At 42.8% G+C, this 22,317-nt stretch overlaps 1 protein-coding gene across 2 annotated transcripts in view; it reads left to right on the plus strand.

Annotated features, from left to right (window-relative positions):
* The window catches only part of OPCML (opioid binding protein/cell adhesion molecule like), a 504,424-nt gene that overhangs the window by 396,468 nt on the left and 85,639 nt on the right, over window positions 1-22,317 (plus strand). Inside the window, exon 3 of one of the 2 annotated variants that reach the window (XM_061202232.1) lies at window positions 5,845-5,970. The exons of the other annotated variant lie outside the window; for it this stretch is intronic. Within the exon in view, the coding sequence (XP_061058215.1) occupies window positions 5,845-5,970 (126 nt within the window). The remainder of the gene's footprint in view (window positions 1-5,844; window positions 5,971-22,317) is intronic. 2 annotated transcript variants of the gene reach the window in all.

Consider the following 22,317-nt stretch of genomic DNA (forward strand, 5'->3'; position numbering starts at 1 on the left):
GAAACAAATATGAAAGAATAAGGTGGAGAGTATTTCAGGGAGAGGAAAGGGCAAATGTCAAATGTCTAGGGTGGAGAACACTTGCCAGATTGCAAGACACACACTTTAAAAACCTACACATAAATGCACTACATTTGGGGGGAAGGATGCTACTTCATGTCAGGCTTGGTGTTATATAATAGGAATACAAGGATAAATATAGCAGGACTTCCCTGGTGGCACAGTAGTTAAGAATCAACCTGCCAACGCAGGGGACATGGGTTTGAGCCCTGGTCCGGGAAGATCCCGCATGCTGCGGAGCAACTAAAGCCGTGCACCACAACTACTGAGCCTGTGCTCTAGAGCCCGCGAGCAACAATTACTGAGCCTGCATGCCACAACTGCCGAAGCCCACGCGCCTAGAGCCCGTGCTCTGCAACGAGAGAAGCCACTGCAGTGAGAAGCCCGAGCACCGCAATGAAGAGTAGCCCCCGCTCGCCGCAACTAGAGAAAAGCCCGCACACAGCAGCAATGAAGACCCAATGCAGCCAAAAATAAATAAATAAAAACTTTTTTTAAAAAAGGGTAAATATAGCAGATCCCGTCCATGGAATAGCTCAATTGTAAAGATAAATGGTATGATGAAGACATAAACAAGAATGCCTTGGGAGTGGGAGAAGGAGCAGTGAAGGCGTCATAAACGAGGTCTTACTCGAGTTGAGTGTTGAAGGGTGAGCAGCGCATAGGGCACACTCGTGGAAGTGTTTCTGCAGCAGAAGGAATACGGTGTGTAAAGGCATGGGCGAGAGAGAACGATGTAGCCCCAGAGAGAGATGTGGGGCTCCTTGTCAGAGGAGGGGCTGGCGCTGAGGCTATGGCCAGGCTGGGAATGGTTTTGTAGATCCTGTGCAGAAGTTTGGGCTTCACAGTCTCAGCCAGGGGCAAAGGTTGGGGGTGTTAGGCAGAAGTAAAATATTTAAGATGTAACTGTGGGGGGCATATGGGGTCTGAGTTATGAAATGGTGGTGGGTAGAGAAATGAGGAGACTTGTAATATTCTGAGGAAGAGATGATGAGCTTCTCAACTAAGCCAATGGCAGTGAGATTGGAGAGGAAGGGCCATGGGTGGGTAAGACACATTGGTATGTTTAAGAGCGCTCGGCCATGCTGAGGGTAAAGAGAACGTGTAAATACCTCATGGTAACCCCGAGCCCAAAGATACCTTCCTTCCTCAAGACACTGATTGCAATCTGATAAAATTGTGTTTGTCTGTCTCTCTGTATGTGTATGGAGAGATAATATTTTATCTATGTCTATATATCTGTATCTGTATAGGTATAGATGTATATCTATATGTCTATATCTATCTATCTGTCTATCTGTCTACAGATCAATCTACCTATCCATCTATTCATCTAAAATGACCACACTCTGGGACTTCCCTGGTAGTCCAGTGGTAAAGAATCCGCTTTCCAATGCAGGGGATGCGGTTTCGATCCCTGGTCAGGGAACTAAGATCCCACACGCCGCGGGGCAACTAAGCCCGTGTGCCACAACTACAGAGCCCACACTGTGGAGCCAGCGCACCACAACTAGAAAGAAGCCCGCACACCACAACGAGAAAGAAGCCTGTGCGCCACAACGAAGAGCCTGTGTGCCACAACGAAAGAGCCCACATGCCACAACGAAGATCCCACGTGTTGCAACTAAGACCCGACGCAGCCAAAAATAAAATAAATAAAGAAATAAAATAAAATATACTTTAAAAAAAATAAAATAAAATGACCACAATCTGAAGTCCTTTTAGTTGTGCAGTGATCAATCTGCCCAGCCACGTTAGGACACATTGTAACCCACCACTGTCAATGAGAAGATAACCAGATGCATGCATGACCTGCAGGGGAGGGTCCCCAGTGTCTGCAGATGTGCCTGGGAACACACTGTGCTATTTGTAATCCTTCAATTAGACTCTTGTGGGTCCTGCCATTTTCTTTGAGTAATTTCAGCATTTCTGGTAAGATTGTTATACATGTTTCATGTTTATCTGTATATTCATAAACACTAGCGATAGATAGATGATAGATAGGTAGGTAGATAGATAACAGATAGGTAGATAGATGATAGATATAGATAGATAGATAGATAGATAGATAGATAGATAGATAGATAGATAGATAGATAGATAGAGTCATTTGCCACAGATATGTGTCTGAAAATTGAACAAAGCTCTCTTGTCAAAATACGTAGAAGCAGTTAAATTTATTTCCAAGTGCTCCTTTGTTCAAAGGTTATCACAGAAACAAGGGGAGGGTCATGATGCTATTGCCAAACTCAAATCAGATTTAAATGAATTGCAAGTGTTGAGTATCTCCCTTGGCAAGCTCGGCGCGGGAGAAACCAGGATGGCTGCGCCGCCCCACACTCAGCGGCAGGCGCTGCGCCGGGGAAGCCGGCTGACCAGTGGCGTCGCCGTGAGGGAAGATGCAGCGGGAGGACCTTCGAAGCAGAGGAAACAGAAAATGCAAATACAAATGTCGTGTTTAGGGTATTGATGGGAGGTTCAACAAAGAGGCAATGTAATATAACGGAAAGAATTCTGCCCTTTACTGACCACGTGACTTTCGGCAGTTTACTTAACCCTCCCCATGCCTCAGTTTCTTCATTTTTAATAGTGAGAATATTTGTTCTATTTATCTCACAATTTGTGAAGAATCCATGAGATAATGCACGTGTAAGCGAGTTGAAAGTCATCAAGTCATATGTTAATAAGTAATACATATTATTACATATTACACATTAATAATGATGTCATAATTGAGAACAGAAAGAACTTTCCTTTCTCCCACATCACCCTCTGTGTTTCCTGTCTTACTGGCGACCCTCACCTTTGACACTGTCCTTACCTTTCCTCTTTTGGGAAAGTGACAGAGGACAGTGTGGGCCTGCAGAAGATGGAGGGGGTCACTGCCTGAGGCTTGGTGAAACGTTTGCACCAACCTTCACCATCCCCCTCCAGGAAGCTCCCTCCTAATGGGGGAGAAGCACCTGGGGAATGAGGATGTCCCTCAAATATCCATAGAATTTTACAGATATCTCCTAATCCAGGACCTTTTAAACTATCCGATGAAACATAACATACATGGAACTGATAGCTCTGAATCGGGAGTCGTATTGAGCAATCTGTCCCTGGGCATCAAAGCTGCAATGTCCTAAATTATCCTCCACTGACCAGCTATGCCCCCAACCCTCCCACCGCAGCTGTGTCCACCTTACAAACAGAGAGACTCTTGGGTCTAGAGAAAGAGAGCTTCAGATGGCCTAACACATCTGGCTAAAGCAGACATTATTCTGAGAATATTCTGGAAGGGTCACTGAAGTTGTTGCTTTACAAAAAAGTGAGAAAAAGTATTGACATTTCTAAGCCCAGAACAATTTTTTAACAAGCTGGAAAATACTGAAAAACGAGTAGTACAGTTTTCTCAAGAGAATGCAGTGCAGTTAGAAAGTACACTATTTTTCCCCACTGTGTATTTTGGTAAAATATGTGCAAAGAAATTTCAGGCCAATTCCTAATGTAGAAATAATCCAAAATGTGGCAGATTTATAAACCAGGTAATTTTTATTTATTTGCTAATGTGGATTCCCTTAAGATCGCAAATGTTCTCCATGTTACTTATGGCTTCTCCTTGAAAAGACTTACCTCTAAGATCTCAGCAGCATAAAACTCCAGGCTGCAGAGTTGTCTGGATCCAGCATCAGTCATAATTCTCCTCTGCCACTGACTCGGGGTAGTTTGGAATCCACTAGCACTCTACCTGTTTGGTAATTAACAATTCATAATTAAACTGGCAGTTGGAATAAGTCAGCATAACTATAAGCTTGGAGCCTCCTCTCTCTGTTGGCCATCCTTCCTTTTATTTTGAGAATCTGAAAGAAAATTGAGAAGAAAGCTTTAGGTATCAGAAATCCTCCATTAAAAGCTTTGCCCTCCTTCGTTTTGGGATGTGTTCAATCTGTTCTTTGGATCTTTCTTTCAAAGAGGAATTAAGCAGGTACCCTTGTCAGCCTTGTGCCAGACACTGAGGAAAGAGAGGTGGGTGTCATTCCATCCTTATCCTCCAGCACCTCGCTCTCTAGGTAAAGAGACAGGCATAAAATAATCAGCTGTAAGTACAACACGTTCAGTCCCCTCCCCAGGTGGGGAGGTGGGAGATTCTCTTTACAGGATGTGGGGAGAGGTTAGGGAAAACTGCAAAGGGGAGGTGACCTTTGATGTCCCTTGAAAGATGAGCCATGTCTTTTCAGGTAGGAAATGAAGAGAAGAAGAAGAAAAGCAAAGTTTTGGAAGGGCCTGTGCCTCTGCCGTGTTCCCGGGGGGGCCGGGTCCAGAGTGTGCAGTGAGCGGCCTTCGTGAGGACGCTGCCAGGAAGAGGCTTGTCGCTGGGTTGGGGTTAGACTGCAGAGGGCTCAGGTCAGGGAAGATAGGCTTGTGCTAAGCCTGGGGGGCACGGTGAGCTAAGGGAGCGAGTAGCGGGGCTAACAGTTTGATGAGATTATTGCCTGAAAGGATCACTCTGGTCACATGGAGGGGGCAGGTTGGAGGATCCCAAATTGGAAAGAGACCAGGTGGGATGGTCCAGGTGGGAGGTTGTTGCCGTTGACCGTGTGGAAATTGGTGAGAAACCCAACCAGGTTGAGGGCGATGAGAAGTAAGATTAGAGAAGGAATCTAGGTATCTTCTGATGCCCAGCTTCAAATTGAATTAAAAATCAGGCCTGGAGGTAGGACAAGGTAGACAGCAAGAGCAGGGGTCATGTCAGCCTTTGCGATGCTGACAGGTAAATGGACGTGGACCTGGCCCATGAGAGGACAACAGTCTGTTCTGAAAGGTGGCATCGTTGCTGTTGTCATCCTTATCACCACTGTCATCTTAGCAGCTACCAGTGATTGCTTCCTTTATACCAGGTGCCCTGGTCAGCCATTGTTTAATTGAAACCTCATAACGTGAGTTTAGCTACTGCTATCATCTGTTTCACAGGTGAGGAAACCAAAGCTTGAAGAGATGAAGACAATTTACCTTGCCCAGATCACTCAGCAGGAGAGGAGCTGAGCTCCAGAGCTCTGCTCCTAACTGCTCGGACATGATACCATTAAAAATAAACTGTATAATACGATCTTAGCGTAACAGTAGTAGCCGGGGCTACTATTGCTGGTGGGGTCTAGGGGAGAAAGCAATTAATGCTGAGTGGGAGAGTCAGTGAAAATGTAACCGAGTTTTAAAGGATACATTTTAAGGAAGGAGCAAGAATTTCCAGGAAAAGAAATGTGAAAGAAAATAATTCCAGGATGGCATAACCTGTGTGAGGTCAAAGAATTCAATAGTCTGGAGTGCTCAGGAAATGGTAACTAATCCAGTACGGTTGAGGCTTTGTGAGTGAGTCACTGGAAACAAAGGCTGAGCTGAGGATTACTTGTGTGGTTCCTGCATAAGCCAGGGGTTCCACTAAGAGGAATGAACACACGGGTCCGATAGGAACTCTTAGAAAACTTTGTATTTTCCCTTTGGTTCTGCTTTTCCATCAACCATCAGTAATGCCTGTCTCTTCAGTTACTGTTTCCCCAGAACCCCACACACACACCTGCGTCCTGGTACATCCAGACATTATGTAGATCTGCTTCCATGAATGCCCCGTACATGTTGTGTTAATGGTCACATCCTTCGCGAATCAAGCATAAAAATCTAATATTTATTATTGAGAATAATATTTATTTTAAAGAACATGCTGTATGAATACTTATAGGCTGACACCTCCTTTTGTGCCAAGAATCGTTCTCATATATTTCTTTTCCCCTCTGTCTCCTTCAGTTCCTCCCCAGATCATGAATATCTCCTCAGACGTCACCGTGAATGAGGGGAGTAGTGTGACCCTGCTGTGTCTTGCTATCGGCAGACCTGAGCCAACGGTGACGTGGAGACACCTGTCAGTCAAGGGTAAGGCCTTTACTTGGCGGAAGTTTTCAGAGTTGGTATATTGAAGACTTGCTTCTAATGCACAACAGAAGTTCAGGACTCAGAAAGCAATGCTGTATTTGTAACATAGTAATGGAAGAACAAATAGATTATATGCATCAGTCACTGGGTATTCCGTTCCAAAGAAGGGTTTGTAGAGAACATTTACTGAATTATTTTCTCAGTCCTTTTTATGACCTTAGAAGACTTTTGTTTTCCCAACTATGAAGGACAGAGATGCCATAAGAATAACTTCCAACAAAGATACTAAAGTCTCAAGGTGGAGATGCATGGGTCAGTGGGTTGTCTGTCCTTTCTTGAAGTAGAGGGCTAGAAAGCTAGACTGTGCACTGAAAATGTTGGTGTTATTTTGTGCATCCAGGAGAAAAAGGATCTCCTTCTCAGTGCTTTCAGGACACTTACCCAGAGTGGAAGAAGGATGCTGGAAATGGTCCAGTGCTCCTGGGCTCTCAGTGATTGGTATTAAAACATTAGTTATGATCATCTCCAACTTAATAGGAAGGGAACCAAAAGGACAGTGGACCTTATCCCTTTGGAAATAAAACTTACTCCAAGTTGAACTTGAGAGATGGGCAAAGAGCCACTTGATGTATTTACCCTGTTAACAGAAACTGATTAATTCTATAAATTATGCAAGAAACAAGTGCTTTCTCAGGCATTAGAAAATATAAACATGAAACCCAGTGAAAAGGAAAATGTGTGGAGTATGCCTGTGTGTGATATATAAAATAATATAAATCTAGAGGAAAACTTAGGAATAAATCTTAGTTAATGTTGAGCTCGACAAGGACTTGCTAGTTCACTAAAAGCTCTAAGCATAAGAGAAAAATGATAAATTTGCTTTTGTATTATTTTCCTGTGATTGCCGTAACAAAGTACTACAAACCTCATGGCTTAAACAACAGAAATGTATTTTCTTATTGTTCTGGATGCTAGGTGCCCATGATCAAGGTGTAGGCAGGATTGGTTCCTTTTGAGACCAGTGAGGGAAGCTCTGTTCCAGGCCTCTCCCCTAGCTTCTGGTGGTTTTCTAGCCACCTCTGGTGTTTCCTGGCTTATAGGTGCATCACCCCAATCCCTGCCTTCATTGTCACATGGCCTTCTTCCTGTGTGCATCTCTCTGTGTCAAATTTTCCCTTGTTATAAGGGTAGCAAACACATTGGATTGGAGCCCACATTTATGACCTCATATTATCTTAATTACCTCTGTAAAGACCCTATGTCCAAATAAGGTCACATTCTGAAGCACTGGGGTTAGAACTTCAAGGTATCTTTTGGGGGCGTGGGGGTGACGGATGAAATTCAACTCATAACTGGCTTCATCAATATTGAAAATACCATTAATAGTAAATGAAAAGACAAGCCACAGATTGGGAGCAAACATTTGCTATCCATATATCTGAAAAAGAATTTACATCTGTGCTATATGAAGAATTCTTACAACATAATTCTAACCACCTACCTTGAAATGAACAAAACACTGAAACAGACAATTCACAAAAAAAAATATATGAATGGAATAAGCACATGAAAATATGCTCAACATATCTATCATAGAAATGAAAATTAAACTGTAATCAGATTCCACTACACAACTACTAGAATGACAAAAATTTAAAAGACTGACAATATCAAGTGTTGATGAGGATGTGGAGCAACTGAAACTCTTATACATTAACTGTGGGACCATAAAATGGTATTGTTACTGAACTTGGTTTCAGTAGCTCGCCACTCAAAAGCTAATAATTCGAGAAGCAAGTGTCAGTAGAAAGGAAAGGTGCTTTAATCATGAAAGCCAGCAATCTAGGGAGATGGTGGACTCATGTCCAAAGACCAACTCTGAAGATTCTGCTCAGCCAGGACAGTTTTTAAAGGGAAAAAGGGGGGAAGAATCTCAGTGAATCATTTAGGCAGGAGGTTGGGTTCTGCATCATTCTCCGTTGCGTGCAGACTGGCTGACTCTCTCTTCAGATGTCATCTGCCTTCAGGGTTGCTTGCGGGGGCTGTTGGGGTAAAGAGCTAGTCTTACTTCTTTTTATCTAGGAAAAGAACCAACAGGTTAGACTAGGCATGGTGTGCATTCAGGAGAGCATAGGTCAGGAGTTAGTTTAAATTGCCTAGTGATCTCATTCCTATAATTAGGGTCTTTTAAGGTTAGAGGGGAACAGAAATGGACAAACAGGAAAGGGGCAAAAGTGTTGCTTTCAGTATAAGTACTATGGAAAACAGTTTACCACTTTGTTAATAAAGTTAAACATACACTTAGCATATGACCCAGCAATTCCACTTCTAGGAATTTACTGAAGATAAACGAAAACATATGTCCACAGATATACATTGTACACAAATGTTCATAGCAGCTTCATTTATGATAGCCTCAAACTATAAATAAACCAAAACCCTCAACAGGTAAATAGTTAAATTGTGGTAAATTTAAGCAACAGATGGTTTCTCAGAAATTAAAAAGAGCAAACCATTGATACATGTAACAAAATGGATGAATCTCAAAAGCATTCTGCTAAATAAAAGAAGAAAAAAAAAAAAAACAGGTACTGTATGATTTCATTTATATGAAATTCTACAACAGGCAAAAACTAATCTAGAGTGACTAAAATCAAGTCAGTGGTTACATAGGGTTGGGGTTTTTGGATAATTGACTACAAAGGGTACAAGGGACTTTTTGGGGTGATGGAAATCTTGAGCACCGTGGTAGTTATATTGGTGCTTAAATTAGTGAAAACTAATCAACGTTACACTAAAAATGGGTGCATTTTGTTGTCTTTGAATTAAATCTCAATAAAATTTGAAAACTATACCTACAGAGATATAGGAAATAATGACCTGAAAATGTGCCCCTAATTTGGAACATTAATTATGTGAGAAGCATTCACCAAATGAAAGACTGGATTTGTTACTAGGAGCATTATTCAAACTTTCACTATCTCATGTTCCCTATGTACATTGAGAATACATATTTCAGCCCCTGCCTTGTTACAGGGAAAGATAATGATAATAAATCCACCAGACATCCTTTGTGTAAAGGCCTCAGGTATTGAAATCCAAAATGTCAATATTATAAAGTAATATTAACAAGAATATTAAAAGAGTCATAAGGGATATCACAAAGCTCAACTTTAATATAAACACAGCAGTAGCTTGTGTTCCCAAAGATACAAGCCCCATCCGTGGAAATTTTGCTTAAAGTCAGGGGGAATTTTGATTTACATTATACACAAAAATATGTCTAACCATCAGACTAATTTCAATGCATTTATGTGATCCTAAACACACAGTTTTCTCAGCCTAGGAATCTTTTGGAAGGCGCTTTGACTTTGTGGAACTGTTTTAAAGCAATTCTTTATAATGGTTCCATGGTAAGGGTTCCCTCTTAAAATAAGAAAGATTCAGACATATTCCTAATCTTTTATATAACATAATAGTTGCAATGCAGCCTCAAAAAAAATCCCAAATTGACATTCTCTCTCTCCTCTTTAAGTCTCCCAGCCTGTGTTCAGCTTTCAAGTTCCCGTTTGTGTTTTCATCGCTCTGACCTTCACTTTGCGTCTCTGATTTCCCCTTTTGTCTTTCTTCCCCCCTTCTCAGTGACATTTAAACATTTAAACTCAAAGCATCATTTCCCGAGTTTGAAAAGCACTAGAACCTGGAGGATTTGCACGTTTAAAATTTGTACCTGCAGGGTGACCACTAATATTTATTTTTAGAAGGACACACTTTCTCACTTGGAGTTGGGGTGACTTTGGGAAGTTGCTTTCAAAGGTTTAGAAGAGCAGCCAATATAACTTGAACAACAAATAGCATTTTTAAAACAATTGACTGTTTAGTTCAGCAAGCAAGAGTAAGAAACAGAAGTTGTAATGACACTTCCTTTGAAATTCCAACAAAACTACATCAGAGAACATAGCCCCCTAGACAGCTGTGTTCCGATAATGTTAATGCAATGTTCGAAAACTGTTGTTTAAATTCGGGGATCTATATAGCAGGAATGAATAAACAAGCTTCCATTTAGAAAAAGAATATTTTAATGAGCAGATTATTAAAGATTAAGAATAGTGGTATGGTTTAAAATGACAGACTAAGCACATGACAATCTCTATAAATTACAGAAAAAGGTAAAGACAAATGAACTAATAAATCCATGATCACACTAGAAAATAGTAATCATTTGTGGGTCAGAAACAATGAGGAATCTCTGAAATATAAAAAGTACATAGACGTAAGGAAGGAAAAAATGCAGCTCTAAAAAAAACAAAACAAAACAAAACAGGAATATGATCTATGCCTGAAATGATAGCTGAAAAAGGAAGCATTTTAGGTCATGGTAAAATGTTAAAAACTGATTGGAGCTGAGGGTAGGCAGGGAAGGGAGCCCTGAGGGCATTTGCCGATTTCCATGATGTCAACAGTCCCATCTTTGCCACTTTCCTTGGAGCCCCCTTGAAGTAACTTGGTTTTTTAGGTATTTTTAGGTTTTTATTTCCTCTTAAAAACAAACAACATTGTAAGTCAACTATACTTCAATTTTAAAAAAGAAAAGAAAACAAACAAGCAAACCCCAAACAAGTCCTTCTTATGAAAGCAGGGTGAAAGTTTTGAACAAAAAATCACCGTGACTCCAGATGTGGATATAAAGACTCCTAGTGTTTCTGTCCAGACTAGATGTGCAGCTGGAGTCCTGTGACCCCCGGTTCCCTTTGCAGTACTGACAGGTGCACCAGGATTCCCAGAAACTAGGCAGGCATCCCCACAGCACATCTGCCTCACTTCTGAGGAAAGCTGGAGGTTATTACAGGATCATGATTATTACCACTGCGAACATCTCAAAGCAAAGTGCTAAGTACACACACATTCGGGGGGGGGTTGCATTTGACCACGTATTTATTCTTTAGCTTTAGATATAAAAAGTTATATTTAATTTATTTTCAGTAGCAGATGATGGGTTTTTTAAAGTATATATATTCATATGGATTTGCTGGAGAATATGGCTCTTGTTTAATGGACTTCACACATAGGATCTGCTCTGAGTGACCTACAGCTTAGAAACTAGGATAGTGATGGAATCCCAGGCCAGGGAAAAGTGGGCAGTCCCCAGACAGGCAGCCAAAGTGGACTGGCCAGGAGCCAGTGTGTTTGGGATACACTGTGACACAGGTGGGTTCCAAGAATGATTTTCTCTTCCCTTCCTGAAGGACAGGAGAAGCAGCTCTGAGTCAGCATTCGTTGAATGTAAAAATATGAATAATGTGAAAACCATGTTGGAAGAGGGAGTAGCGGAGGACACAGCCCAGGCTGTTGGGTTGGAAGGAGGGTCTTCTTTCCTTCTTAAGGTGCCGTAATAATGCACTGCAATGCTTGCATACCTGGCCCCATTTCCAATGACATATTTGGAAAGACCAGATGTTTGGGGAGAATAATAAAGTCTTCTTTCCTGTTTCCTCTCCATGGAGATTTTAAGATGACAGCTATTCACCTGTGAGTGAGTTGCTGCTACAATCGACTCATATACAGTAATACCTCAGGGAGCAAGAGAGTGAGTTATTTCACAGAAGTGAATTTTCCAGGTAACCGAAGCTGATTCCTTTATGCATTGACTTGAGTCATCTTTAATGGAAGCAGTTTAAAAATGGATTACGCTCGTCTCTGTTTCCTTGAGGAGAGTGGATGTCATTTGGCCTCATTTTTAAAATGTAATATCAACATCGTACATACCAATTGTTTGTATCTCACTGTTTGAGGTCTGGATAACAAAGAACATGGCCCTAAAATACTGCTTAAATTCTTGTTTCAGTTTTTTATAGTTCCTCTATCTTTTCTTCCTTCTCTCAAATCGGAGGATTGTCAATGCTTCCTAAAGACCACGTGTGCCTTTTAGCAGCTTCTATCTACTTCTGTTTCTTCTGTCTACTTCTAATTTGTCATGAGCAACAATCCATATAACCAAGGTGATGCATCCTAAGTAAGAATGTAGTAGTGGGGGAGAGCCTTCTCTGAGGAAAGGCCATGAGCTTTCAAGAAGAAGTGATATGTGGCACATATGCTGGGGGGAGTATGTGCAGCCTTGTTCTAGATGTATGAGGTTGCTAGACCAGTGGATTCCATATAAGAGAAGAGGGATAATTCTGGCAAAATCATCATCCTTGGTTCTGACCTGGCTGAGCAGGTCTTTCTCTCCTATTCACTGTGCTAGGTATTGAGGTTAGGAGATGTACTAGTCCCAGAATGTTTCTACCACAGCTCTTATTTTTCATGCTAGAAATTCTTGAGAAGAAAGTCTTAAAAGAAATTGCCAAGTCCTTAACATTACAAATAAAAGAAGCGCTAACTTGCCCTCATATGAAGGTGTCAATTCCTCATGGCTGGCAGAGTTAGCTTCTAGATGGAACTAGACTTCAGGTCCTTATGACCTGGGATTGAAATCTGGCCTGAGCCTTGACAATCTGAGTGATTTTAGAAAAATCATGGCATCTCCAGGATCCCCAATCTCCTGGACTGCAAAATGGGGCTATTTATGCCAACTTCCTCAGATGATCATAAGGACCAAAAGAAAAAATGAATGGAAGGCTTGTAATTGCACTGGACACACATATATGAGTTGCCCAGCAGTCTTCTAAATTGCTGTTGTGCCATGTTTTAATTAAATTCCTTCTCAGAATCCTTGTAGCTTATAGTCAGCCTGAGAACTCGTTATGTTAGCATCATGCTTATTGCATGTCAAGCCCTGTTATACGCTTTACATGTTTTAACTAATTTAATGCCCCAGCAGCCCTGAAAGGAAAGTGCTAATATTTATAATTGTGCTTTTCTTTTTATGTATTATTATGCCCATCATTATGCTTATTCCTATCTCTGTCTTTGTCTCTTATTCCTCAACATCTTGGGTCATTCATTAGTGATTCAGTACCTCTCTGGTACACCTAAAAATTCAGAACGACATAGCAGTTTTATTTGTAATAGACAAACTTGGAAACAGTCCAAGGGGTGACTTGTTAGACAAACTACACCTTGTTACATCTACACCTTGAAATGCATTTCAGCAATAAAAAGAAGTGAACTGTTGGGGCACTCGATATCCTGGGTGGACCTTAGGGCATTATACGAATGCAAAGAGTCAGTCTCAAAGGGTGGGGATATGTATGATTCCACTTTTATAACATTCCCCAAATGGGAAAATTGCAAAGATGCACAACATATCAGTGATTGCCAGCAGTTGGGGCAGGGGAGGGAAAGGGGCTGCACAAAGCAGTTGCTTTGCAGTGAAAGAACGGCTCCATGTCTTGATTATTGTGGTAGGTAGATGAATTGATAATGTGTGATGAAATGTTAGAATTATACACAAAGACATAAAAAATGAGTACCTGCAAAAACTGGTGGGATCTAAGCCCCATCATGTGGTTAATTGCTTCGTGCCCTTGTCAATTACCTGGTTTTGATAATGTGCTTTAGTTAGATAAGATGCTGCCACTGGGAGAGCTGGGGATGAGTACACGGGACCCCTCTCCACTATTTTTGCGACCTCTTGGTAATCAATAATTATTTCAAAATAAAAAGGTCAAACTAGGAATCATGAATAAAATGAACCTCTAGGTTTCCACTAATAACATGCTTATGTAAGAATGTACTGTTTATAAAATATTTTCACACGCATCATTTCAAGTGACTTTATAGCAACTCTCTAAATAGATCCAAGAAGAAATATTCTACCTATTTCTCAGGCAAAGAAACAGACTTGAAAAAGTTAATGGCGAATGACTCACAGTAACTAAGGTGGTGGCCCTGTGAAAGGAGCCTCATCCCTGTTTTTCAAGTCTCGACCTCTGTCTGCTGTACAAAGATGGCTCCCATCCCTTGAGGGTGGAACAGGTACAATATAAGGTGATATATTTTATCAAATTCTGCTTGTTATCTGGGACACCCAAGGGTCCCCATGCGCTTACATTCTCCTCTCTAATTCCACACCTACCTTCCTGTGTCTGGACAGTTTCTAGCCACCACTCAGTATTGTGCTAAGAAAAACACAGCCTCCAAATGAAAAACACTTCCCTGCCATTGTCTGCGGTAGGTCTCTGTTGTTACTCTGCTGCAGTTAAAATAAACCCACTGAGACCTACCAACCTCATTTCTCTTCTAAGCCATCCCAGGTACGAGTTCCGGCCGCTAACAGGAATTGCCTATTAGTTGACCCGCTGCCTCACCCAGTCCTGCTCCTACTTCTTTGTCTCTCTGCGAGGCAGCCAGGATCCCTGTTTCTAATCTGAAGTTGTGTTTAGAGCCTAATTAATCCCCAGAGTGTGAGAAAGGGGTGTCTGAGATGAGAAATCAAGGTTATCCATATCTTGCTCAGTGGAACAGTTATGGGCAAACAAGCTGTTCCTCTCATATTTTTGCAAAGCAAATTTATGTTCACTAACTTTGGTTCTTGTTGTAAATGAGAAGTGTGTGAAGGTCTAGCAATGCGCTTTTCACCATATGGGTGCCCATATGTTTTCCTCTTCTGCTTGCGTACACTTTCGCTTTGGCATGCACATATGCCTGTATTTTTGCAACTTAACAATATTAAAACTAATCCCATTTATGCTCCTTTTGGGTGAGTTGACTGAGTCATAAATTCCTGAGAATCCCTTCTTTGGGAGGCTGAAGTTCTCTTGTGTGAGCAGGGGGAGGGCAGAGCAAGCTATCCTGGCAGAGGGATGCAGGCAGCCAGCATCATTGTGGAGCTGATGTAGCTGATGACCCTGACCCTGGCTCCAAAGTGGGGAATCAAACCCTGGGACACTAGGAATGTGGGCTCATATGCCTTGGTAGCCTCTTCCTCCCTGGGAAGAAGCCCTCACTAAGAAACAGAAAATAATCCCCCAGGGGTCTCTCTCTGAGAGTCCAGGCGAAATAACTTACCTTAGCGCAAGCAGTCATGATGTCTTGAGCTGTTATTCTTGATGTGCGACTGTACTTAATGCTACTCACGTTCCTTACACAGAGTTGATCAACCATGTATATCAGAAATGGGGCAGCTAGAAATTAGGGCTGCCCTGAAGGAAACTTAGCTTCTTCCCTCGGCTTTTTAGATACTAAAAATAAGAAAGGATATTAACATGTACTATACCAAGTGAAAAAGTCAACTAACTCAAGTGTAAAATTGGAATTGGAAATGCTACCTGATGTTTGTTGTAAGGTGGTGTTGATATTTCTCTCTTTTGCATTAATTCATTCATTCCTTCGATGCATCAAGAATATTTGCTTGCCTCTATAGCAACCATGGTGTGTAAAACAGACAGGATTCTTGCCCTTATGGAGCTTATAGTCTAGTCAGGGAGATAGTCATTATTCGGATCACCAAGAATATGTAATTTCTGAGTGTGGTAACCGCTATAAGGATGGGTGGCAGGGCAGTATGAGCTAGACAAGGGTAAGTCTTTCCTGAGACAGTGATGCTTTAACTGACATAGAAGATGAACAGGAGGGACTTCTCTGGCGGTCCAGAAGCAGGACTCTGTGCTTCCACTGCTGGGGGCCCAACTTTGATCCCTGGTCAGGAAACTAAGATCCCACAAGCCATGTGGCGCAGCAGGAAAAAGAAAAAAAAAAAAAAAAAGATGAACAGGAGTTAAGTAGGGACAGGGATGGGGATATGGTGATGTGCTGGGGCCAGGTTACGTGGAAACTTTCCAGGTGAGGGGAAACAGCATGTGCAAATGCCCTGAGGTGAGGGGGTGTGTGCTTCTTCAAGAAAAAAAAGAACTGCATCTTTTTTTTCTAAGTCAGTTTTTGTTTTATTAGAGGAAAAATCATTTTAAGTTTATTTTCACATGACAGAGAAAGATCAGAAATATTTCAGTTGCATTTTACCCAAATTAATTGCTTATTCAGAGAACTTGCATTTTCCCCTATGACAAAGTAATTCTTTTTTTTTTTTTTTTCAATTTTTAAAAATTGAAGTATAGTTGATTTACAATAGTGACCAAAGGGGAAAGCTGTGGGAGGGGTGGGGGCTGGGGAAGGATAAATTAGGAGTTTGGGATTAACATGTACATACTACTATATATAAAATAGATAACCAACAAGGACCTACTGTATAGCACAGGAACTATACTCAATATTTTGTAACACCTATAAGGGAAAAGAATCTGAAAAAAAAATATATATATATATGTATGTATAACTGAATCACTTTTCTGTACACCTGAAAGAACCGTGTCTTGAATGTGTAGAAAGCAAGAGAGACCATGGGCTGGGGTCGGGGAGTCAGGGGCCAGATCACAGAGAGCCCTTTACAGAATTTGGTCTTTATTCTAAAATCACTAAAAAATGCAAAGACAGTTGCGAGTAAGAGGGCTTGGAAATGAGATGTTCTTATGTCTGGATTTAACCAGGAACATTGCATATCTGATCTACTCATTATCTATGTAAATCTGGCAGATCACTAAACCTCTCTCTCAATTTCACGCTATAAACCAGGAGAGAGTTAGTAATAATATGTACCCTTGTGGAGGAAGGGAGAATGGAATTTGGAAGTATCTATTCCAAATGCTTTTTAGATTATAATGTAAGGAGGGATATTAACATGTATCATAGCAAGTGAAAAGCCCAACTAACTCAAAAGTAAAATCAGAATTGGAAAGGCATCCAGAGCTGCCTGCCTTCTGTTGTAAATCTTTCTCTTTGCTATTGCGATGTCAGATTATGCCATTGAAATCAGTTGGACACTGATAAAATTGAGACCAGCTTTACAAGTACTGTAGATCTAATTGGCCTCAGCAGTGGGTCCATGGTGACTTTTGCTTCTGAACAAAATTGTAGGCTTCAATAGAAAGTAAGCAGCCTGGCACCATACTCACGTACTGTAGCCACCTCTGGAGATAATGCACTTTAATTTAGACATGGAGCTCCTTCATCTGGACAGATGTTGAAGGAGCATCAGAGAAGTTTGTTTCCTCCCTACCTCCTAGACGAGCCCCCTTGATGGTGGATTGAAAGGACCTCAGGGCCAGCTGTGAGCACCCGCAGTTCTTGGTGTTGCTTTTCCACAGCCGTTTACATCTCTTTCTAAAAACCTCTACATCTCTAAAAGGAACCAAAGTTCCTATAAATCATCTTTTCTTGCTCAAGCTATTTTAAATTGGGTTTCTATCCCTTACAGACAAAGTAGTTCTAGTTAAATTCACCATGTGATGGACAAGCTGCAGGTAAATGAGATGAACAGAGCAAGGTCCCTGCTCTGAGCCCAGAGCGGAGCAGGGGAAGGACTCGGAAACCTGACATTGCTGCATGGTGTGGATGGCGCCACGCCACGTGAGATAGCCTCTTTCTCATAGAAACGAGGCAGGGAAGGGGATGCCTGGGGTCCTGGTTAACTTCAAGGCCACTGTCTCCATCATGGGTCAGGGAAGACCCTGGAAGTTGACTAAGGAGCTCTGGGTGGGTTGCTGAGGGGGTTCCATGTCTAAATCAGCTAGAATCAGGCCGAGACAGACACACACCAGTGCATCAGTGCATCAAGTGCACAGCACTCGTCCAGGTGATCACAGGGGCTGCGGAGCAGGCTTGCCAAGGTGGAGGCACCGAGGATACAAGAGTGGCAACACCCAGCCTCTGTGCTTGCCCAGCTCTCTCGCTGCTCTGGGACCAAACACCTGGTTTGTCTTAATGTATTCACTCACTGGTTCACTAACTTTTCCTTGAGATGGTGTGCTCCATCCCAGCCAGAGGAGATACCTCTCCCCTCCCTACACATAAGAGAACAGGTACCCGGCTTAAACGTTTGTGATGTTCTCTGGCACCTAGCACAATGCCTTCTGACCAGAAGGTACCTATTGAATTATTGCATGCTTATCTGTCAATCTTGCACCTATCTTACAGAAGCCAGAGGAAAATAAAGCAGAGGGCTGTAGGGGTCTGCCTAGAGTAGCCTCCAGATCTGGGAAGCATTGTCTGGGGGATAAAGGGGGAGTTTGGTGTGTGGAGTGAAGCTGTTTGGGGAAGGTGAAGCCAAATCCGACCTTTGTACCCTGACACCAAATTAAGTCTCGGAGACAGAGTTTTGGGTGAAGTAGAAAAGAATGGCTTTATTGCTTTGCCAGGCAAAGGGGACCACAGCGGGCTAATGCCCTCGAAACTGTGTGTCCCGACCTGGAGGTGGTAGTGAGGAGTTTTATAGTGATGGTTCAAAGAGGGCGTAATCAGCTGGTGGACATTCTTCTGACTGGTTGGTGGGGAGGTAAGCGGGAGTCAGCATCATCAACCTGGTACTAACTGGTCTGAGGTCTACGTGCTTGTGGGCAGCAGACAGTTAACTTCTCCCACCTGGTGGAGGTTTCAGTATCTGCAAAACAGCTCAAAGACATTGTGATGTGCATCCCCTGAGGGGGCATCAGGACCCTGCCCCAAGGCTGCACTATTGTTTCTTGACTGTTCCTCCCTTGTCTCTGCATCCACTCCCTTTCCTAATTAGCATCCGTTTGAACCTGAACCTGTCCAATGGAACTCAGGGAAGGTCAAGGAGGCTGAATGAAGCCTATTTCCTGTAATCAAGAAATGGGGGACACAGGAAGGCTTTTGTGCCCCGGAGCCCCACAGAGTCCTGTTCAGTTTCAAAGGCACTCAAGTTTGATCTGCATTAGGCGGTTGGGGGCACTTCCAGTCTCATCCCTAAAGTGCTTTTTTTCCCCTTTTCCCCACCATCTCTCCTAGTCCATCCTTCTCTAAAAACTGTCCACCATGCCAGGGACCAGGTAGTCTTACTGCCGAGGTTTCTTTATATCAGATTTTTACCTAATAGCGAGGCTCCCGCCAGCCTGGGTCTCCAGAGGGTGGTGATCTGTGATCTGGAAGGTGTTCCTCAATTCCTGACCCATGCTGTCCTTGTGGAAAACCTATGACTTGTGCTGGAAAACTCGTTAGCTTTATAAAGGGGATGTACATCAAGAGTTGGGCTGACTGGCCTTCACCATGCTGTTCAATTTGGACAAATTGTGTGAGCGACTTTACCATCTTACGCTCTGTGTGATGCTGCAGTTTTGGGCTTCCCTCTTGCTGTGGTCCGAATGTGCGTTGGAAAAGAATTGCCAGACACAAGGCAGAATGTAAAGAAGATAGAATTTATTAGAGGGAAGGGTCGCTGCCAGAACAGCGGGCTGACTTCCTAGTAGTCTGGGAGAGTTGTGCCCGAACATGTGCTATTGATCAGTTTTTATAGCCAGAAAACAAAGGAATGGTCTGAGGTGAAAATTTCGTTTGCTGATTGGTCGAGGCACATATACCTTCCTCCCATAGGGTGGGAGAGGGACAGGCCAGTTGCCTTTCCTTATTTGGGACAGGTCCCGTTGCCTAGGTGGGTGTTGCCCAGGTGGGCTCAGGAATTTCGTAACCATCACAACATGGTGGGGAAGGCAATTAAGAGTCTGGTAGGGGGTGTAACGCTGAAACTTTTTCAGGCAGGGTCGTCCTTTGTCCTTGAAGCACCATTGTCCTTGGAGCACCACATTACCCCCTCTCTTTATTTATAGGTTCAATCCAATTCCTTGGCCCTATTGGATACCCTGCTCATATCTACCTAACTGCCTAATTCCCTCTCAGGCATTCGGGAACCCCTTTGTGAGGAGAAGGGGCAACGAACTCTCTCTGGCTGCTTCCTGCTGAGCTGGGGCCTCGTGGGACCCTGGGTTCTTGTTGCCTGGTCTCTGTCAGGGTGTATATAGGGAGGAGTGTGGGCCCTATGGAAAGTGATAGCAGCTTGTTCAAGGGTTGTACAAGTGTTGTCTGGCCGGTATTCTTGTTGCATCGCCATTTGGAGGTTTATTTGTTGTATTCTGGAAGAGACAAACTTAACAAGGAGGTTAAAAATACACAGCCCGAAGATTAGTAAAAGTAGAAAAGCCACTATAGGGCCTAGGAAAGGGGTTAGCCAAGAGAACCAGGACCAGATATTAGTCTTGAAGTCCCACCAGTCAAATCCCCCTGAGACTCCTTCCTTGTAAACTCCATTAGCTCTTTCAATAATGGCTGGAAGATTAGTCTGGACCTTGCCCTATTGGTTGACAAAAAAACAGCAATCCTCCTTTAACATTGCACAGGTCCCTCCTTGATTAGCTGTTAGTAGGTCAAGAGCTCTTCTATTTTGTAAAACCACTCCTGCTAGAGAATTTATTTGTTCTTGTAGCGTGTTAATTTGAGCTGCTAGGTTGACAATCTGTTGTGTGAGTTCAAGAGAGAGCTGTCGGGCAGTGAAAATGGAGTTTAAAAGTCCAGCTGAGCCTGTTCCTATCCCAATGAGATACTAGGACTGATATTACAGTGAGAGTTGCCTGTCTCTGTTTATGAGGTTGAGAGTATAAGGGAAGCGAGATAGTGTCATTTACAAGAGTAAGGTTAGGAATAATGTATGTAAGAGTACAGGTCCCCATCCAGTTAGCTGGAAGACATAAATAAGCATTAGACCCACATAAGAAATAGGTGCGATCTGTAGGCTGTAAGCACACATTCATTGTGATGTTGAAGTACGGTTTCCCTAAATGAGTGTGGGAATGTTCTGTTCCCTCATAAGTAGTAGCTAAAGTCATTCTGGCTAAAGGGGAAAGGCAAGCCACTTTTGAGGGATGAGTAGAAAAATTATAGGCCCGGTTACAAGAGGGAATAGTGGGGTACCAGCCTACGTCATAGTCTTCAGGTGTCCTAAGTGTCTTACATTCTTCTTGCTTAATATTGAAGGGTTGGAACCAAAAATTGTGGTTTTTGTAGGGACAGCTTGGAGACGGGGTAGGGCAGATGGAAGTTCCAAAATAGCTAGCTTGAGTCCAATCGGTGGTTATAGTGGGGGGTTTTGGGAAGTAAATTTTGTAAAAAGGGGAATCATAATAATAAGAATGGGGGTAGTTAGTTCTGTCATCGGTTAGGAGGGGAACCCACGTTTGGGTAGAGGAAAGAGTGAACGTATGATTGCAGTCCTAGGAGATACTGAGGAATCTACCTACTGAGGGTCCTGGATGAGAGGGGGAGGACACACATAGAGGGGCTGGGCTGATCATACCATAGAAACTGAAGGGAATATGGGTCCTCGAAGGTTGTAGTGAGGTTTTTGATGTATGTGGTTGAGAAGTATATGATCTACAGTTGGTTTTACTCTGGGGTTGATGGCCCATCCTGGTCTATTGAAATATGAGGAGGCTAGATAGGATTCAAGTTGGCTCCATTCAGCTGGTGGAATGGGGAGTGCCACGAGGCCATATCGGGGGGAAACCATGGCACAAATCCAGCAGTTCCTGTATAAACCCAGAGATAGCCGATTAAGAAGTTTAAGGGCTTCCTGAACTGTAGGTAAATATGGATGTGGATTATATGTATGAGCGAAGATAGAAAAAGAAAGAAGAATCAGAACAGTTCTCGGGAAGTTATATTTAAATATTGATAGAGTTGATCCGGGGTATAATCTTGAAAGTCTCCCTGGAGGGTTTTGTCCCGTGTTAACTGATATACGTATTGTCGTTGCTGGGAAGGGGTTAGGGTGGATAGGTGAGGATTTTGAAGGTTTATATCTTGTAATAAAAAGTAATAAAAGTGGAGTGTTGAGGCGGTAATCGGGGGTGGTCTACCAGAGAGAGATGATGGAGACGACAAAAAAAGTAGACCAGGGAGCTGATTAATAGTATACCCCTAAATTAGGAGGTGGCAGGGTGTGAGAAATTATGATTGTACCACCTTAGAGATGCCTGAGTCAAGCAAGAATGCCAGGAGGTAGTTCCACAGGAGTAGGATAAAATTACGCACGGGAGAGAGAGAGCCCATAAAAAGAAAACGCGGCTGATAAGACTGAAAATCAGGCTGTCGAGACTCGGGGGTTGGAGAGGCATCACCTGATTGTCTTTTGAAGAGGAGGTGGAGACCGTCCAGAGGCTCACAACTGTAGGGGACGTCCGGTGAACCTTCAACTAGTTGAGGGTTTTCGTCTTCTGGAGGAGGGGCAGTCTTCAGTCGCGGCACATGAATCCGAGGAGTGAAGCCTTGTATTTTGGCGGCTTTGGGGGTGGTCAGTAGGACTCGATAAGGTCCTGTCCACAGTGCTGCGAATGGCCTCTGATCCTGTGGAAGGGTCTTAACATATACCAAGTCGCCTGGAGTTAAGTGGGGAGGGGTTCCTGTGAAATTGGGGTCAGGACTGTTTTGATCCTGGTATTCCCAGATACTTTTAAGGGTCAGTCCTAATGTTGGGAGATATTGTGCCAGATAGTGAGTTTCTGGATCCACCAGAAGGTCCATATTTAAGAATGGTCTTCCATAGAGGATTTCATAAGGACTTAAATG

The sequence above is a fragment of the Eubalaena glacialis genome, chromosome 10 (assembly GCF_028564815.1).
Source record: "Eubalaena glacialis isolate mEubGla1 chromosome 10, mEubGla1.1.hap2.+ XY, whole genome shotgun sequence".
Taxonomy (NCBI): domain Eukaryota; kingdom Metazoa; phylum Chordata; class Mammalia; order Artiodactyla; family Balaenidae; genus Eubalaena; species Eubalaena glacialis.